Genomic DNA, 16,575 nt, shown 5'->3' on the forward strand with positions numbered 1-16,575 from the left:
CAGGGTTGACATAAAATTGTCCTTTCAGACTTTTGAAGAGATTACAAAGTGTTGTAAACTAAGACCTTAACTGACAGTAAAATTCTGATCTGACTTGATGAATAAAAATGAGGGGAAGACAGTATGTAGTAATACGGAGTCCTCTTCAGACAACTTCCAGAGACTTCCTTTATTCAATCTTAAAGTTGTACCATAAAATTTTACATTATTGATGGGAAATGGAAAGAACATACCAATTACATGTCAGGAAAAAATAATTTAATGGTGTTGTTATATAGTGTATTGGCTAATTCCAATGGATCCTGCTCTCTTACTGCTGACATTATCTCCAGTATTTGACTAAAAGAAAACAAAACAAAATGGTTAATTTCCAAGTATATGCTCAGTTTTAAAGGTATTCGTTTCCACATAAAGGAAACCATTGTTCTAGCACTTTTAACATAGTAAGTTTTACAGGTACAAGGTTTTTGGCACTATGAACAGAAAAGTTTAACTGTTATATTTAAAATAATTTGAGACAAATTTCTCGGGCAGCCTTGCATATAACTAGAACCAAGGTCCAGGTTCAAATAAATTTGAAAAACAGCCCATATTATGTCAACCACAACTAACGGAACTAACCCAGTAAAAATGAAGAGTTCTTTTAAACTGGGTCTATGGATTCATTAATGGGTCATGATGAGCTTTCAGAAAATTGTAAGAAAAGGAAAAATACGTTGCACTTAGGGAAGTACTGTTTCATTTCTGTTTGGGGTTTATATATGTACATGGGTGCTGAGTCATACGGTCTGTGGTATTGCGGGTACAGCAAAGTCTGAAAGCTACTGCTAGGAGATTTAGTTCCAGAAGCAGCAGGAATTTGCTGCAGCATGACCAGCACAATGACAGCAAAGGAAGTGAGAAGTTATTTACTTGGAACAGTGTATGGTTATCGGGGTAGGGGGAGGAGAGATGCTTTCTCTTCCTGTACTTACTCCCTGCAAGAGCGAGACTAGCCCAGGTGTCAGAGCTTTCAGTTTCTGTTCCTCGAATAATCAGTAGTACTGTTCTCTAGCAATACTATAGGTAAGGTTTTTATACATGAATTAGAAAGATCTGAAGTCCAAAGTGAACATTTAAGTATTTTTCTCCCTGGTATGAGTTTCTTAAAAATGAACACATAAAGGAATTAGGGATTAACTGGAATCTTTTAATTATATCATCATAATGCAACAGCCACACTTAATATAGACTAAATTTTTATCTAAGTCAAAATGTGCTAAAAGCAAATACATTAGCATTTAAATGGACACTAAAGGCCCAGTTCTCTTAGTAAACTACAGAATTCTCCTCTTAACAATTCAGCTGGAACTTACCTGCATAATACTGTGTGAAATCAGTATGATTCCTGCCACCCATCTCCCTTTTAGTCCTTTTTGTATGCTGATACATTATAGCTTTAAAAAAAAAAAAAAGAAAAAGAACTGCCCCTTCCCTGCTTAAAAGCCTTTTTTGGGTCCTGATGAAATGTGCACTACTAAGGTTGGTATACAAGAGCCCTCACCAGTCTGGCCTCACCCTGCCTTCCTACGCTTACACTCACCCATGCATCCTACTTTCCGCCACACTAAACTCATTGTTTTCCCCAGAGAAGCAAGCCCTTCTGCCAGTCTGCCTTTGCTCAGGGTGTTTGTCTTGGTCTGGCACAAGGCCCATTTGTACCCCATGACCAGGTGAAGTGTCACCTTAGTTAAGCTATTTCTCCTTAAGGCAGGCAGCTGCCGTCCTAGGGTCCTCGTCATATGTTTATACTTCCGTAATGCCACGAGCCTCTTGGATTATACTTTCTGCTTCTTTGCTCCAGGAGGGCAAAGATCCCTGGCACAAGGTACTGAGTCATCTGGTGGGTGGATGCAGGGCAGGGAATGTCCTGATTCTTCCAGGTAGCCTCAGAAACTAACGTGGTCAAAATGTGTTTTAAGGAATTTAAAATTAAAAAAGGGAGGAAAGATCTCTATAAAAATAAAACATAAAATTGTTAATAGATGGGCTTGATAAAGATGACTTTGTAAGTAGGAATTAGTAATTAGCATTAGACTAGAGGCATGTGTGTTCTGAAATGATTTAAAAACTGTCCGTCTGTTCTGACTTTCCTGAGCTCCTGCCGCCTCAGCTGTACTCATGACTGCAGATGAGACTCGAGCTTTCTCAGTCCTCACCAGTCTGCACTGGAAGACCCTTAGAATTTTGTTTTGCAAATGTCACTAGAGTCAAGAGCTATATTGTACTGAACATTAAGGCAGTACAGAAAACTGACTTGGATACACTGTTGGCAAATACTTCCCGAGTGGCTACTAGAAAAATACGTTTCTTGTCTCTAGTGTCCTATTAAATCTCTATAAAGAATGATTCAGTAATAATTGTCTTCTGTCTTCTGACTGAATTTGCAACTACGTACATGTCACAAAAGGTACAAGTGATTCTTAACTAATCAGAACTTAAATATATTCCTCAGCCTATGGGTTTTAAAACATTCAGCTTTAAAATCTTTGCCAACACCAGCATGTTAATAAAGGAAAATCTTTCCAGTATTATTTTTATAGAATAAATCTTCAGTTCTCTGCCTGCTGAATTTTAGAGCTGGCTTACCTGATACTCTTATCAGTTAAAAACGACTAAAAAGATGCATATGGAAGGAATTATTATAATCTGAAAGTAACTGTTCAATTGCCTGAACTGGTAAACCACAAGAGAGTGATAGAATTGCGATTTAAATTATCTGCTTATGCAAACAGAAACTGGATGAGGAGTGTGAACAGAACAAGAACTCACCCTGTAAGTTACAAGCTCTACAGCTCAACAACAGCCCCTCTCTCCATGCACTAGATATATTATAATTAAAAACATGATGCTGAATTGCTGCTTGCCCCCCCCCTTGTGGGTTAGAAAAAGGAAATCTTTCTATAACCTGACCTCCTTGTTCAAAGGCTTCAAGAAATGTGTTAATACTTAAGTTTTTTCAGGTTGTCAAGTCGTTTAAAATATACAAAAAGATCTCCTGCTGAGAGTGCATTTGTATAACCATAAGCAAGGAAGCTGTGTGAGAATCTTTCCCCTTTCCTACAAAATGGCAAATGACCAAGATCACATGAAGTTTTCACTCCTGTAATAAAACCACTCGTAATGAACTGAGAGGTGGAGATGATGGGGAGAGAGAAGCCTCAGTAGAGCAATCCGGGTGCAGAGCCTTCCACATCGCTGCATTAAATCGGTGGCTTTTGATCTTAACTTCATTTGGATGTCACCGACTTTACCTCAGTCCCTTGAGTTCATTTTGTAAATGGCATTTGGTGGTTGACTTGAATATTCTGAAGACCGTGAAAACCAAATACTTACATTATATGGCAGGGTTCATTCCTGTCTTTTAAGCAGTGCCCATTTTCCCACTTCTTTTTGGTAGGAAATGAAGTTTTTATGTATTTTGATCCAGCATGTGTACTTTTCACTCCACACCAAGGTGCGTCTAGTTAAGCAAAGAAGTGTCTTAATGAGGTTTATCTTTGAAAATATTGGTCTCTTAATAAACATTATCAAACAAATTATGTAAATTGTAAAATGTTTAAGTCATGATTCGGCTTAAAAATGGTAAAAAGCAAAAACAATTCTAAGCACAAGATTAAATCTTGAACTGTACAAACTTTAAAATGCCTTTTAAGAAAAATTTTTAAAGCTTTTTAAGACTCACTTTCATAATATATTTTTCTGCTAATATTACTGTTGGTGTATGGCATACTTTAAAAAAAGCCAGAAGAAATACAAATTTTAACCTGGAAACATTTAGGTTATGCCTCTATTTGCCTCTAATGAATGTGAAAGAATGGCTCTAAATACTGGGCCTGGGGCAGCTGGGGGGCTCAGTGGGTTAAGCATTGGCCTTCAGCCCAGGTCATGGTCCTGGGGTCTTGGGATCCAGCCCCACATCAGGCTCCCTGCTCAGCTAAGGGAGTCTGCTTCTCCCTCTGACCCTCCTCCCTGCTTGTGTTCTCTCTCTCAACTAAATAAAATCTTAAAAAAAAAAAAAAATCCTGGGATTATTCACTTACCTCTTTAATAAATAAGAATTCACACATTTTATAAGCATTGTACTTTCAATAAGATCATTTCATTTTCATAACTCTCCAAGGAAATAAACCTGATGGTTAGGCTTGACTTTACTAAAAATGCCCATATCCATATATGTAAGTAAAGCCTTGAGTTAGGTAAAATGTTTAGCTTCTAACTTTTATTAAGAGGGAACAGATTTCTAAAATTCCTTGACTAAACCAGTTTGATTTAAATTCTTGTACTTTATGTGAAAGTACTGTAAAATTACAGCATTACAAAGACAATGTTATAAAAAAAATTCCGAAGTTTGTGAAACCCCAAGTGGGGTACTTCATTAAGACTACTTGTTTAATAAAATACACATAATTACAACCTCCTTAGTTACATATTTAATATTCCTTTTTTAAGTGTTTAGGCTTAATCAAACTTCTAAAATTGAAAATCTTGCAAAAATACTTTTCTATCAATTGATGAAAAACCCCAAAGGTTTTCTGTAAAGTACAGTTTTTGAGGCTATGAATTAACTGTTTTAAAATATTTAACTTTTGTCTAACTCTGTTTTGATATGGTATGATATGAAAAAGTTCTAAATGCATAAACTTACCAGTTTCAATCATTAATTTTTCACTAGGTATTGACTTCAGAACTTCCAAATTAGCCTCGGTTTTCAGTGAGCTTAAAAAAAAAAAATTCATGTATTTGGTCAAGTTTTTTTTTCAAATTACAAACTTATCTAAAACATTATAAAACCTGAAGTCCACAAACAAAACTCTGGTTGGCTACAATGGCAATATACACATTTCCATCCTTACAGGATCTAGATTAAGATCTATTCCAACTACACACTGCCTTTAATAGGATGCAATTTTTTGTGTTTATCAGCTGACTGTCCATTAACTTTCTGAGTCAGTCTGTGTAAAAACTCGTTTGCTTCCCTGGGTAATTTGCATAACTCAGGCTCAAATGCAGAGTTGGAAGGTATGGCCAGTTTTGCAACTACTGCTAGGAAGGAATCAAAGTTAATGTTTCACTAATCAGCAATAGAATCCTCACAAATGATGAAAATCACAGTCACAGAACTAAGAGTATTTAACAAGGCATGAAAATGAAAATCTCGTTAGGAAATGTCCTTCTCCCCACATATGGAAACAGGATCTTCCATTACTCTTGACGTTCTGACACTTACGTGAGACTTTTTCATTCACTTAGGGGAGTTAAAACCCGTCCAATTTAGACCCCTCTCCCCAACTCTGGGAAAAAATTATGGGAAAAGGAATTTTCCCCTTTTGTTTTCTCATCTCTTTCTGGGACTTGTATTCGTCAGTTTTACAACTCCTGAACTGATATGCTAAGGCCCTGCTTCTTTTACCCTTTCCTGGGAAATTAACTTTCATTTCCTTAACTTTCACTTTCAGACCGTGAGACAGACTAGAATATTGTTCCCAGTTCTTCACTTTCCTTTTACAGAAATGTATCTGCACCGTTGCCACGGTTTCATAGTAAGAAGGAGGAGCTTGAATCTGGTCATGGCCTCAAGACTTGCTTTGACTGGATGACAGGGTTAGAGGCTTGAAAACTCACTTTTTAAAATTTTGATGGCACTTCTGTGATCTGAAACTAGCATGCACTAACTAGCCATTACCTCCTCCGCCTGGGCACCCAGAAAGAAAGCCCAGCTCCGATGTGAATTCAACATGTGCCTGTGGCCAAGAGATCTTCCTATCAGTTAGTCAACCCTCAGCTGATCCTAAGATCCAGAACTATGAAAAAATGCTTACTATAATATGCCAGTTGAGTTTTAGGATGGTTTGCTATATAATGTGATGATGATTAACACTGTCCTTATGTTTTATTTAAATTTTAGCATATATTTAAGTTTTTATTATGAGTGATTAAAATATATGTAAAAACTAGAATACAGAACCCCCATGTACTCATTACTCGGCCCCAATCTATCATCAATTCCTGGCTGATACTATCCCATCAACTCATCCCAAACCTCTCCTGTATTATCTTGAAGGAAATTCAAAATGTATAGTTTCAACATACTAGCATTTATTTCAGAAAATATTTTAGCATGTAGCTCTAAGCATGAAGCTTTCTTTTAATATAACCACAATACTATTAAGCATGTCTAAGAAAACCCTATTTTATCATCTATCCAATATTCAAATTGTCTCAGTGCCCTGAGACATTCTTTGAGTTTGTGTGGCTCAGGATCCAAATGAGAGCCACATATTGCAACTGGTCAATGTTCTAAATCTCTTAAACTCTTAAGTTTTCCTGAATATCTTTTTCCTTTTTTTTTTTTTAAGATTTTATTTATTTGATGGAGAATTATATAATAAATTAATCCCAGGACCGTGAGATCATGACCTGAGCCAAAGGCAGAGGCTTACCCACTGAGCTACTCAGGTGCCCCTGAACCTCTTTTTTCTTTAAAAAATTGTTGGAGAAACCCAGTTGTTTGCCCTGAAGAGTTTCCCAGTCTTGATTTCATCTGTGTTCATCTGGATTTGTATCTGGGCTCTGTATTCTGTTCCACTGATCTAGGTATCTAGTAATAACTGTACTACTATCAGTTTGTCCCTTTATGTCTGTTAATGAACTCTGTATATTTAGATGCTATCTTGAGTGCAGATATCTATAATTATTGTATCTCCTTGTTGGATCCCTTTATCATTACGCAATGCCCTTGTCTCTTGTTACAGCATACTTTAAAACGAAGACTGTATCATTTAAGCATTGCTACTGCAGCTTTTGTTGCTGCTGTTGCCGCTTCTGTTCACATAGACTATCCTTTTCCTCATACCTTCAGTCTGCGTGTATCTTTAGGCCTGAAGTGATTCTCTCATAAACAGCATATAGAAGTTTTTTTGTTCGTTTGTTTCCTTATAGATTGTCATCCCACGCTTTTTGATTGGAATATTTAATCCATTTACATTTAATGTAATTATTGATAGGAAATTGTTTTCTGGTTGCTTTTGTAGTTCTTCTTTTTAATGTTCTCTCTGCCCTAGTGGTCTGATGGCTTTCTTTAGTGTTATGCCTGGATTCCTTTCTCTTTACTTTTTGTGTATCTATTATAGGTTTTCAGTTTATGGTTACTGTGAGGTTCATATACAACACCCTGTGTTTACAGCGGTCTGTTTTGAGCTGATGTTCTTTTTAAGTTTGAACACATTCTAAAAGCACTGCATCATTCCCTTTCCAGGTTAAAGAACCCTCTCTCTCTTTGAATTCTAAATGAGAACCTTGCCAGGCACAGTATTCTTCATTGTAGGCTTTTTCCTTTCAGCACTTTGAATATATCATCACACCCCTCCCTTCTGGCCTGCAAAGTTTTAGCTAAAAAAAAAATCAGCAGATAGCATTAGGGGGCTTCTCTTTTGTATATAATTAGTTTCTTTTCTCTTACTACTTTAAAGACTCTTCAATTTTTCACCTTTTTATTGTGTGTCTTGGTGTAGACTTCATTGGGTTCATCTTGTTTGGGTGCTTCCTGGACATCTATTTCTCCCACAGGTTAGGAAAAGTTTCTTCAGATTTTCTGCCCCCCTCTTCTCCTTCTAGGACTCTATAATGCAAATGTTAGCACACTTGATGTTGTCCTAGAGGTTTCTTAATCTATTCCCATTTTTAAAATGTCCCTTTCTGGGGCGCCTGGGTGGCTCAGTGGGTTAAAGCCTCTGCCTTCAGCTCAGGTCATGCATGGTCTCAGGGTCCTGGGATCGAGCCCCACATTGGGCTCTCTGCTCAGCGGGGAGCCTGCTTCCCCCCTCTCTCTCTGCCTGCCTCTCTGCTTACTTGTGATGTCTGTCAAATAAATAAATAAAATCTTTTAAAAAAATGTCCTTTTCTGTTCAGCTTGGATGGTTTCCACTACTGTCTTCCAGGTCACCGATCTATTCTGCTGTATCCTCTAATCTGTTGTTATTTTTTACTTCAGTTATTGTATTCTTTATCTCTAATTGGTTTTTTATTTTCTTTTTCTGATTTCATCCACTCCTTTAAAGTTCACTGAGCATCTTTACGACCATTACTTTGAACTCTTTATCAGGTAGATTGCTTGTCTTGGTTTTGTTTAGTTCTATTTGTGAGGTTTTGTCTTGTTCTTTCATTTGGAATAAATTTGTCTGTCTTCTCACTTTGTGATTTTTTTTTCCTTGTATTACATCAGTTATACCTGCTGGCCTTGTAAGCAGTGGCCTTGTGTAAAAAGTATCCTGTGGGGCTAAGCAGTGTAACATCGCCCATGGTCATCAGAACCAAGCACTCCAGGAGGGTCCCATGTTGTAGGCTGCTTATGCCCTCCTACTGTGTATTGTAGCTGCTGTGAGTGTGCTGGTGGGCAGGGCTGTCCCCAGCCCAGGTGGCTGAGAGGCCCACCTGAAGACACTACAGGCATGCTGGGTTGGGGCAGTAATTGCTTTGTGGGTTCACTAGTCCCAAACAAGGTGACCACTGTGTGTTGCTGGGCAAGAGCCACTTTGGAAGGGAACCTGCCTAACCTGGCAGGTTGGGTGGAGTGGGTCTGACAGAGAATGCAAGGCAGGGTGAATGGTGCTATCAAGATAGTTGGTAGAGTGTCAGAATTGGCTCTTGTCAGCATCAGGGCAGCTAGGTGGGAGACGGCACCTGCTAGCACTCCCAGTCCCAAGAGTTTTTCTGTAGATCCCTGCCCCTCCAGCAGCCACCCTAAAATGAGCCAATAAATCTCCTTCCTGTACAATGCAGGTACTTTTTAAACTGCTGTCTCTCTGCTGGATCCTGAAGTGAGTGATACTAGTGTGCTGGCCCTCATGAGTAGAGTCTCAGTTTCTAATAGCGCCCTGGCTCTGCTGAAGTAGAGTCCTGCTGGTTATCCAAGCCAAACATGATGAGGGCCTGTCTTCCTGGTGCAGACCCCCAGGGCAGTCAGGAGGCACGGGGCACCTGATGTGGGGCTTGATCCCCTTCTCCTCAGGGAGGACCTCAACACCTGTGCTGTCCCCTCATGGCTGTGAGTTGACATACCACATATTTGGTTCCCTACCTTGTCTCTGCTCCTCCCCACCCTTCTCAGTGTGGCTTTTCCTTCACAGTACAGAAGAGCTGTTCTGCAGATCAGGTCATTCTTGGAAAGAACTGCATTACATACAGTCATTGCCTGGGAGTGTCTGCGGGAGGAGGTGGGATCCTCCTCCTCCACCATGCTCCTGGTCATGTCAACCTGAAGGAAATTTTGCCTTCTGTATTTCTTACAGGATATCTACATTACCATCTAGAATCTTGACCAGATTCAGGTGAGGATTTTTTTCTTATTTTTCTACTTAGAGAGGCACACAGTATCTGGCTGTATTTTTGTGATGGGAGGCAGCCATGGTTGCCCAGTGCTTAGACCTCTTCATTTACCAGGAGTTGCAGAATGTTGACAGATCTGTCAGCCCTTTATTCACTAGAATATTTGTATAAAAATTGCTGCATCTACTATTAGGTGCCCAATGGTAGACGGTAGAGAGGAAAAATATGTATCTCCCTGTTGAATGTGTTGATTCCCTCACTTCCTCCAATGGTGGTATTGTTTTATAAACACAGACATTTATTTTTAATCATTAAGGAACTCTTATCTTTTTCTTGTAATATTCTTGTAATATTGTTCATATTTTATGGATGTAACATCTCAGCCTTTAGTATATCAAGTCTCTTTTAAAGTTCTTTTCCCTAAATTGTTTCCTCTGGTGCTAATTTTTCTATTTATCTTGATCTTTTACTTTCTGTTGGTTCACCTCATTTATCTGGTGCTCCTTAATTATCAGTTATATTTAAGGAGGCTTGAATGGCCAGTGTTGTGTTCCCTCCGCTTTTATGAAAACAGAGGACTTTTTTACTGCCAGTTCTGAGTGGGGAATCTTACTGGAAGCTCCTTGTGGGCCAGGCTGGGACTTGACACACAGATCTGCGATTTCACTGAAGAGTGAGAAGGGAGGGAGATAGCTGTGGGGCTTCTGCTCCTCCAAATTCTTTCCTCTGAGATCAACATTAGAGTTCCAAGCCAAGTTTCTTGGCTCTCACAATTTGGTTTGTTCAGTTTTCTTAGGAAAAGAGATTTCCCTTTGAGTAGAAATGCTTGCTGCACCTGTACTCTGTGCATGGCAATGAACACAGGGGATGACAGCTTTCTCTATGAGGTCTTGAATTACCCTCACTTAGTCCTATTTGTCACTAATTCTAAACCCAAAGTCCTTTCTGTGGTTCTGTGTGCCAAATTTGCTCCCACCTTCTCTGGGGCCCTTTAGTCTAATTGGTCTCTTCCAGAAACTCCAGCCTTGTTTCTTTGCTTTATGTTTTCCACTCTGAATACACAGGATTTTACTTTAGAATGATTTTAGAAGGAGTGAAAGGGAAATGTGTGTCTAACTTGCCATAAATACCAGCCTTTTTATTACTGTTCTCTAGAGACAAACAAAATTCTTATGTTCAGCCAGAGTTAACAATTGACCAATAGGAGTATTTTCAAAAATGTACTGATATGCTTGATATGGGTATTAACTTTAAAACTTCCAGTTATCAAATTACTTGTATATTTTCAATCTCTTGAAAAGAAATCATGCCTTAGTTGTTTCCTACATATACTCCATGCTTATAAAAACTGATCTAAATACAGAAATATATACTATGAAGAAACATTTTTAAATCAAAGCCAATTATATCTTTAGTAAGGTGTTCCATTTAAAGGAAGGCAGCTACATGACTCCATAGTCAAATCTGAAACTTTCCCATTTTCATGGAGGAAAATATAATTTAACCCTTAGAAAACAGACTTTATGTCACAGGCAGTATAGATTAAATTACCATAACTCAAGAGACTCAGATTAATACTGCAATAAATTCAATTTCAGAATAAGAATAGAAATATTGACTGATTAAATGACTAATGTTAATTCTGAGTTAATACAGGAAAAAAATCATATCATTAACTTAAAGCCAAATCTTTATAAATTCAAGGTCATATAGAAATCTCTTAAGACAAATGTACTAAATCAAGTTGGTGAAATAAAGGCCTTCTACCCTCTTCCTTTAAAAAAGATTATTTAGAGAGCAAGAGTATGAGCAGGGCAGAAGACAGAGAGGATCTCAAGCAGACTCTGTGCTGAGCGTGAAGCCTGACTTGCGGCCCAATCCCATGACCCTGAGATGACCTGAGCCGAAATCAAGAGTCAGGTGCTCGACTGACTGAACCACCTGGCCGCTCCTACTGTCTTGCTCTTAAAAATCATTTCAAAATAAGAAAGAAAGAAAAAAACCCACTTTTTTTTTTTTTAATGAAACTAGGAGATATTTCTGACTTCTAGTCACAAAATATACAGCAGAAAGTACATGGTAAAATGATAAATGATTGCTAAGGTGACTTAGGTGTCATGTGACTGTGGAGAGAGACACCAAAGACAAGCAAACCAACTGACCCAAGAAAGTTCTAAGAACTGGAAGATCAAGGTCCTTAGGCTGGGATAAGGCAAGGGACTAAGTGGAGACTGTTTTAAAAGGTGGGGAACAGAAAAGACAAAAGTGTCAGATTACTTCCAGGGAATGGGTGCAGAGATGACTACTTCTGCTCCTAACCCCTGGCCTGAGAGAGAAGGGGAGAGGTTGTGCAGTCTCTGGAAAAGCTAAATTAGAGACAGTGCAGCACAGAGGCATGCAGGGGGAAAGCCCGGGGTGAAAACAGAGACCGAAAGCTGACTGCTTGGTGAGCTCCCCTCTCCACCCTCATTCTGCCCCAGAACACCAGCACACTGATGAATCCCGACCCTTTCCAGTGGAGATCAGAGGACCCCAGTCTGAAGAAACTGAAGCAACCCAGAAAGAGTCTGACAGGCTGACATTTAGGAATCCCTGGTGCGCTCGGCTGGCCTGCCGGGCGATGAACTGTCTCCCCACAGAGATTCCAAGAGCTTTTTATCTTAACTTTTTAAATATAGAGCATAAGAATTGCCTGACATTTGAAGAAAGTCATGACAGGGACTAAAACAAAGAAAAAGGAACTCGGAGGAAATAAAAGCATGATATGGGAAACAAAAAATAACTAAATCTATCTTTAGAGAGATAACAAGATGCATCTGCACCTGTCAAACCAGATAATGATAGGGAAGAGCTTTCAGATATTAGAACCAGAAGCTGAAGTTTTATTAAAAAGTTGAAAAATATTTTTGAAAGTGGAGAAACAGAGATAGAAATTATAGGGGAAAAAACTGAGATCAGAGTATGAGCCGGGGAGGTCCAAAGAAAGAACAAGAGAAAAAAAAAATTCCCAGAATGGACAGAGATGAGCTTCTGGTTGGCATGGGCCAGTAGAGCGCGCACAAACTCTGAATGACAAACCCATCGAACACCTTTGTGAAGTCTAATAATTCCAGAGGTAAAGAACTAAAATAATCCACTGGGAGAAAACAGTAGGCCTACAGGGTAAGGACTAGAAATGAGGACAGCCACTGATTTACTGACATTAAGCCTAAAAATGGAGTCCTGCAAACTCTCATGGACTTAACAGAAAATTATTTCTAGTCCAGAATTTTATGCCCAGGAAAAATACCCAATAGAAGGGTTTTTGTTTTTCTTTCATTAACTATCCAGGCAATCTTTCAAAAACAAAGTAAATTCACTGGAACATGTTCCAGCAAAACAAAACTGAATACACGGGATCAAAAATAAAGATTCCGTCGCAGAGCAGACACTGGTCCGAAACGGAGAAGATGGAAGGGTCAGAAACTGGGCAGATAATCTAAGGCCAGATTATCTAGACCCTTTTCCTCATGTGCAGAAACAGGAAGGTGTTTCACAGAGCTGCTGCAAAGTGTGAGAAGGCTTCAGCTTTTGAAGAAAACCAAGTAAATAAAAATGAGGAAAACAAAGCGGTATAGCCTATGTTCAGCAGTCAACAATATCTACACAGACATAATAATGAAAACACTAGATGCGCATACAACCGCAAAATTCCGAACTAAGTACACTGAGAAGCCTGTGGAGGAAAGAATTCAGGCGGCAGGAAAGTGCTGGATGTAAGAAGGAAGATGCTCGTACTCCTTAACGGAAACAGAGAAGACGAATTAGAGAGAACCGCACACACTAATACTTAGACACATGATGATGAAGAGCTAAGTGGGCATCTCTGGGAAAGCTGACTTACAAGTAGAGAGTATGGTGGGGAGACTGTGTCTAAGTTTTTCAAAACTACTTTATAGTCCATTATTCATGTATTCCTTTCCATAGTGGTTTACTGATTAAATCATTAAAATATAGAAGCAGCACCTAGGACATATAAATAAATCTGAACTCCACAGCAAATAATGTCATGGTTCTATTTCCCTGAGGAGATATTTTAGTAAAAAATAATGCAGTCAGCTACGTGGTAGTTTTAAAGGAACGAAACACTGGGGAGGGACAGCCCAGGGAGCCAGCGGGGCCAGCAGACCACACTGGGCTTACACAGGCTAGTGTGGTGTACCAGCAGGAAGGTCAGCGAGCGTGGAGGCAGAAGACACTGGTTCTCATGCTATCAGTTACTTGAAACCAGTTTCTTAACTTCTGAGAGCCTCACTGTCTTAGCCTACAGAGATCTATGAAATGATTATGTCAAAGGGGCAGACATCACTTGTGTACATGCATACACAATGCTGCAAATGGGCATGTTTTAAAGGGATACAATGACCCAAGAATCGACTGCAATGCTAGAGAAAGCCAAGCTGTTGATCTGGGTACAAAACTGTTTTCTGTAACTGCGATGCTGGGTTAGTGTACAACCTGCAAGTTTTCAGTAGGTTCTATGACCAAAGTGGGGCTTGAACTCACCACCCCAAGATCAACAGCCGCATGCTCTACCAACTGAGCCAACCAGGTGCCCTATATAACTTTCAAGTTTTAACTGAAAGGAGTAATGGAGCTTTTTACTTGCAAGAATGGCATCATTTAACTTCTCACATACTTACAGAGATTCACAGGCCAAGATCAATGTGATAAACAAATACATTTAAATCCATATCTGCAATTCGCTGTAGAACAAGGAGTCTACTTGATATAAAACAAATGTAAGGACCTACCAACCATTAAATCCTATATAGAGATCCAAGTCAACCAAGGCTGCGGCTGCTTCCTTCGTACCATCAAAGGAATGTACCTAAGGACATACAGGTAGAATTTTATTTAATTAATTTTCCTTTAAAATCCTAAATGACACCAATAACTTTCTAAGCAGAAGTAGAGATGCATTAGGGTTTTTTGGATCAGAGCATTTCACATGCGGTGGCCCCTATGGTTTTTATTTTCAAATCCAATCTCACAATAAAATGGGTCAACATCCCCCCTGATGTGAGGCAAGAGGGGAGAAGGCTTGCCTAGAACTTCTGTCCCCAGCTGCCTGATGGCTCTGCTCCAGCATTCCCGCAGTGCCGCCAGGAAGGGGACTGGTGCAGGGAGCCCCATCCTCAGGCAAAAGCATGAAGTTAAAAATGTTATAAAACCATGTAAATTGTATCTTAAAATGTTCAATTTTTACGTTATGGGCTACTTTTTTCTAGAAGAGAGATAACTTAAGAGGACAAGTTTTAAGAAGATCGATCAAGGGTTGTAAGAATGTCACTAAAAAAACATGAACTGTTACACAGTTATATCTCAGGAGGCAGAAAGGAACGAGATGGTGTTCTCCTTCAAAGCTATAGGGATTAAAGCATAGTTTTTCACACTTTGTGTAATCAAAACCACACTTAACAATACTTCTTTAGGGGCGCCTGGGTGGCTCAGTGTATTAAAGCCTCTGCCTTCAGCTCAGTCATGATCTCAGGGTCCTGGGATCGAGCCCCGCATTGGGCTCTCTGCTCAGCAGGAAGCCTGTTTACCCTTCTCTCTCTCTGCCTGCCTCTCTGCCTACTTGTGATCTCTCTGTGTCAAATAAATAAAATCTTTAAAAAACAAACAAAAAAGCAATACTTCTTTAAATACACCTACAAGTGGGGGCACCTGGGTGGTTCAGTTAGATAAGCAGCCAACTCTTGGTTCCAATTCAGGTCGTGATCTCATGGGCCATGGGGGCAAGCCCCCTCAGTGCAGAGTCTGCTTGGGATTCTCTCCCTCCCTCCCTCTGCCTTTCCCCCGCTGATATGTGCATGCTCTTTGAAATAAATAATAAATCTTTTTATAAAAATAAACACACACACCTAACAAGTGATGTCATTAATGCGTTCATACAGCAACCAGAGTCCCAAATCCATTACGAAAAACAGGCTTCTCTAAAACAGAACCATGTTATACAGCTGCCCAAAGAGTTTGCTCTTCCCCTCAGCATTTGCAGCTGACTAGAAAATATATCCTCCATTAACATCAAAATAATTTTAAATAAGACTCTTTATAAACCATTTCAGAAAATTAGTTATATTCAGTGATTTTTTTTTTTTTTCCCCCAAGTAATTCCTACACCCAGTGTGGGACTTGAACTTACAACCCCAAGATCAAGAGTCACACATTCTACCCACTGAGCCAGCCAGGCAATATCTTCTTTCGAAAAAAGTCAAACATTTAGGTTGGATTTGTTGCTGTTAAGTAAATTCTTTAGAAATAAAAAAAAATGGGCTAAGAGTTAGAACCATTAATCCCAAGGGCATTGATGAGAGCCTCTAAGCCTCTCTCAGTTCCCAAAGGATAAACTGCAGGGTCAGTAAACTACAGATACAAAAGTGCACAGCGGTGCAGAAAACATGATCACTAGCAGTCCGTGAGACACGAAGTAGGGCTACAAACCTGGGAAAATACAGAGGACACTCAGCAGCACAGTGCGGGCATACAGTACGATACCCACAGGGAGTAGGTACCATAAGTGTAAGTGCCATTTCCTCTTTCCTTACTTGGACTTAGTAGGACTGATTTTACAGAGCTGGGTAATAGCTTTTCTGCTAGAGACTAGTGAATTGCTCCTAAAATTAGAGGGGAAAATGTGTGCGTCGGAGAGTTTTTCTGAGGCAGATTTTCAAAAGAACCCATAATCCAAAAAAGACTTACAAAACACTGCTTTGGATGCCTGAGCTAAGGCAGAGAACATTGATGGGACCTGACTGACATGACCACACAGAAGCGTTTAGAGTAGAAGCATATTACAGAAAGGAGGGGTCTCGGGTCAGAGTGGTTAACCGCAAATGAGCACAGCTGACAAGAAATTAAGAAGGCAAACCTGAAGTGAGAATTAAAATATTAAAATCAGTTTATACCCCGCTCAGAATTTCAAGTGAAAACCACTGAAGAACGGCTGATGAAAGAGGCAGAGAAAAAGACCATCACCCACACTCCTGAAACGCGAGTCCATTCACGGGGTTTTCTTGTGAACCAAGCTCTATCATTCTTGTACTTTGAATAAAATAAATGTAATTAAATCCGTGTGACTTATGTATCGCATCTGGCCCACAGATTCTAAAGTAAACATGCGTCCTTCAGTAAGAGGGGAAGGAACACTGCTGATCCTGAATTACT

At 39.4% G+C, this 16,575-nt stretch overlaps 1 protein-coding gene across 6 annotated transcripts in view; it reads right to left on the minus strand.

The window, feature by feature from the left end:
* Positions 1 to 144: 144 nt before the first annotated feature.
* Positions 145 to 16,575, minus strand: part of TATDN1 (TatD DNase domain containing 1) — a 39,633-nt gene continuing 23,202 nt past the window's right edge. For 4 of the 6 annotated variants that reach the window (XM_032315985.1, XM_032315983.1, XM_032315982.1 and 1 more), the window contains 4 exons: positions 14,160 to 14,236; positions 4,688 to 4,758; positions 3,376 to 3,502; positions 145 to 339 (listed from right to left, as the gene is read on the minus strand). In XM_032315985.1, the coding sequence (XP_032171876.1) occupies positions 237 to 339; positions 3,376 to 3,502; positions 4,688 to 4,758; positions 14,160 to 14,236 (378 nt within the window). In that variant the 3' untranslated portion in view covers positions 145 to 236. Of the gene's footprint in view, positions 340 to 3,375; positions 3,503 to 4,687; positions 4,759 to 14,159; positions 14,237 to 16,575 lie in introns of those variants that run through there. The other 2 variants (XM_032315986.1, XM_032315987.1) reach the window with 2 other exon arrangements.

Source organism: Mustela erminea, chromosome 16 (genome assembly GCF_009829155.1).
Source record: "Mustela erminea isolate mMusErm1 chromosome 16, mMusErm1.Pri, whole genome shotgun sequence".
Lineage (NCBI taxonomy): Eukaryota > Metazoa > Chordata > Mammalia > Carnivora > Mustelidae > Mustela > Mustela erminea.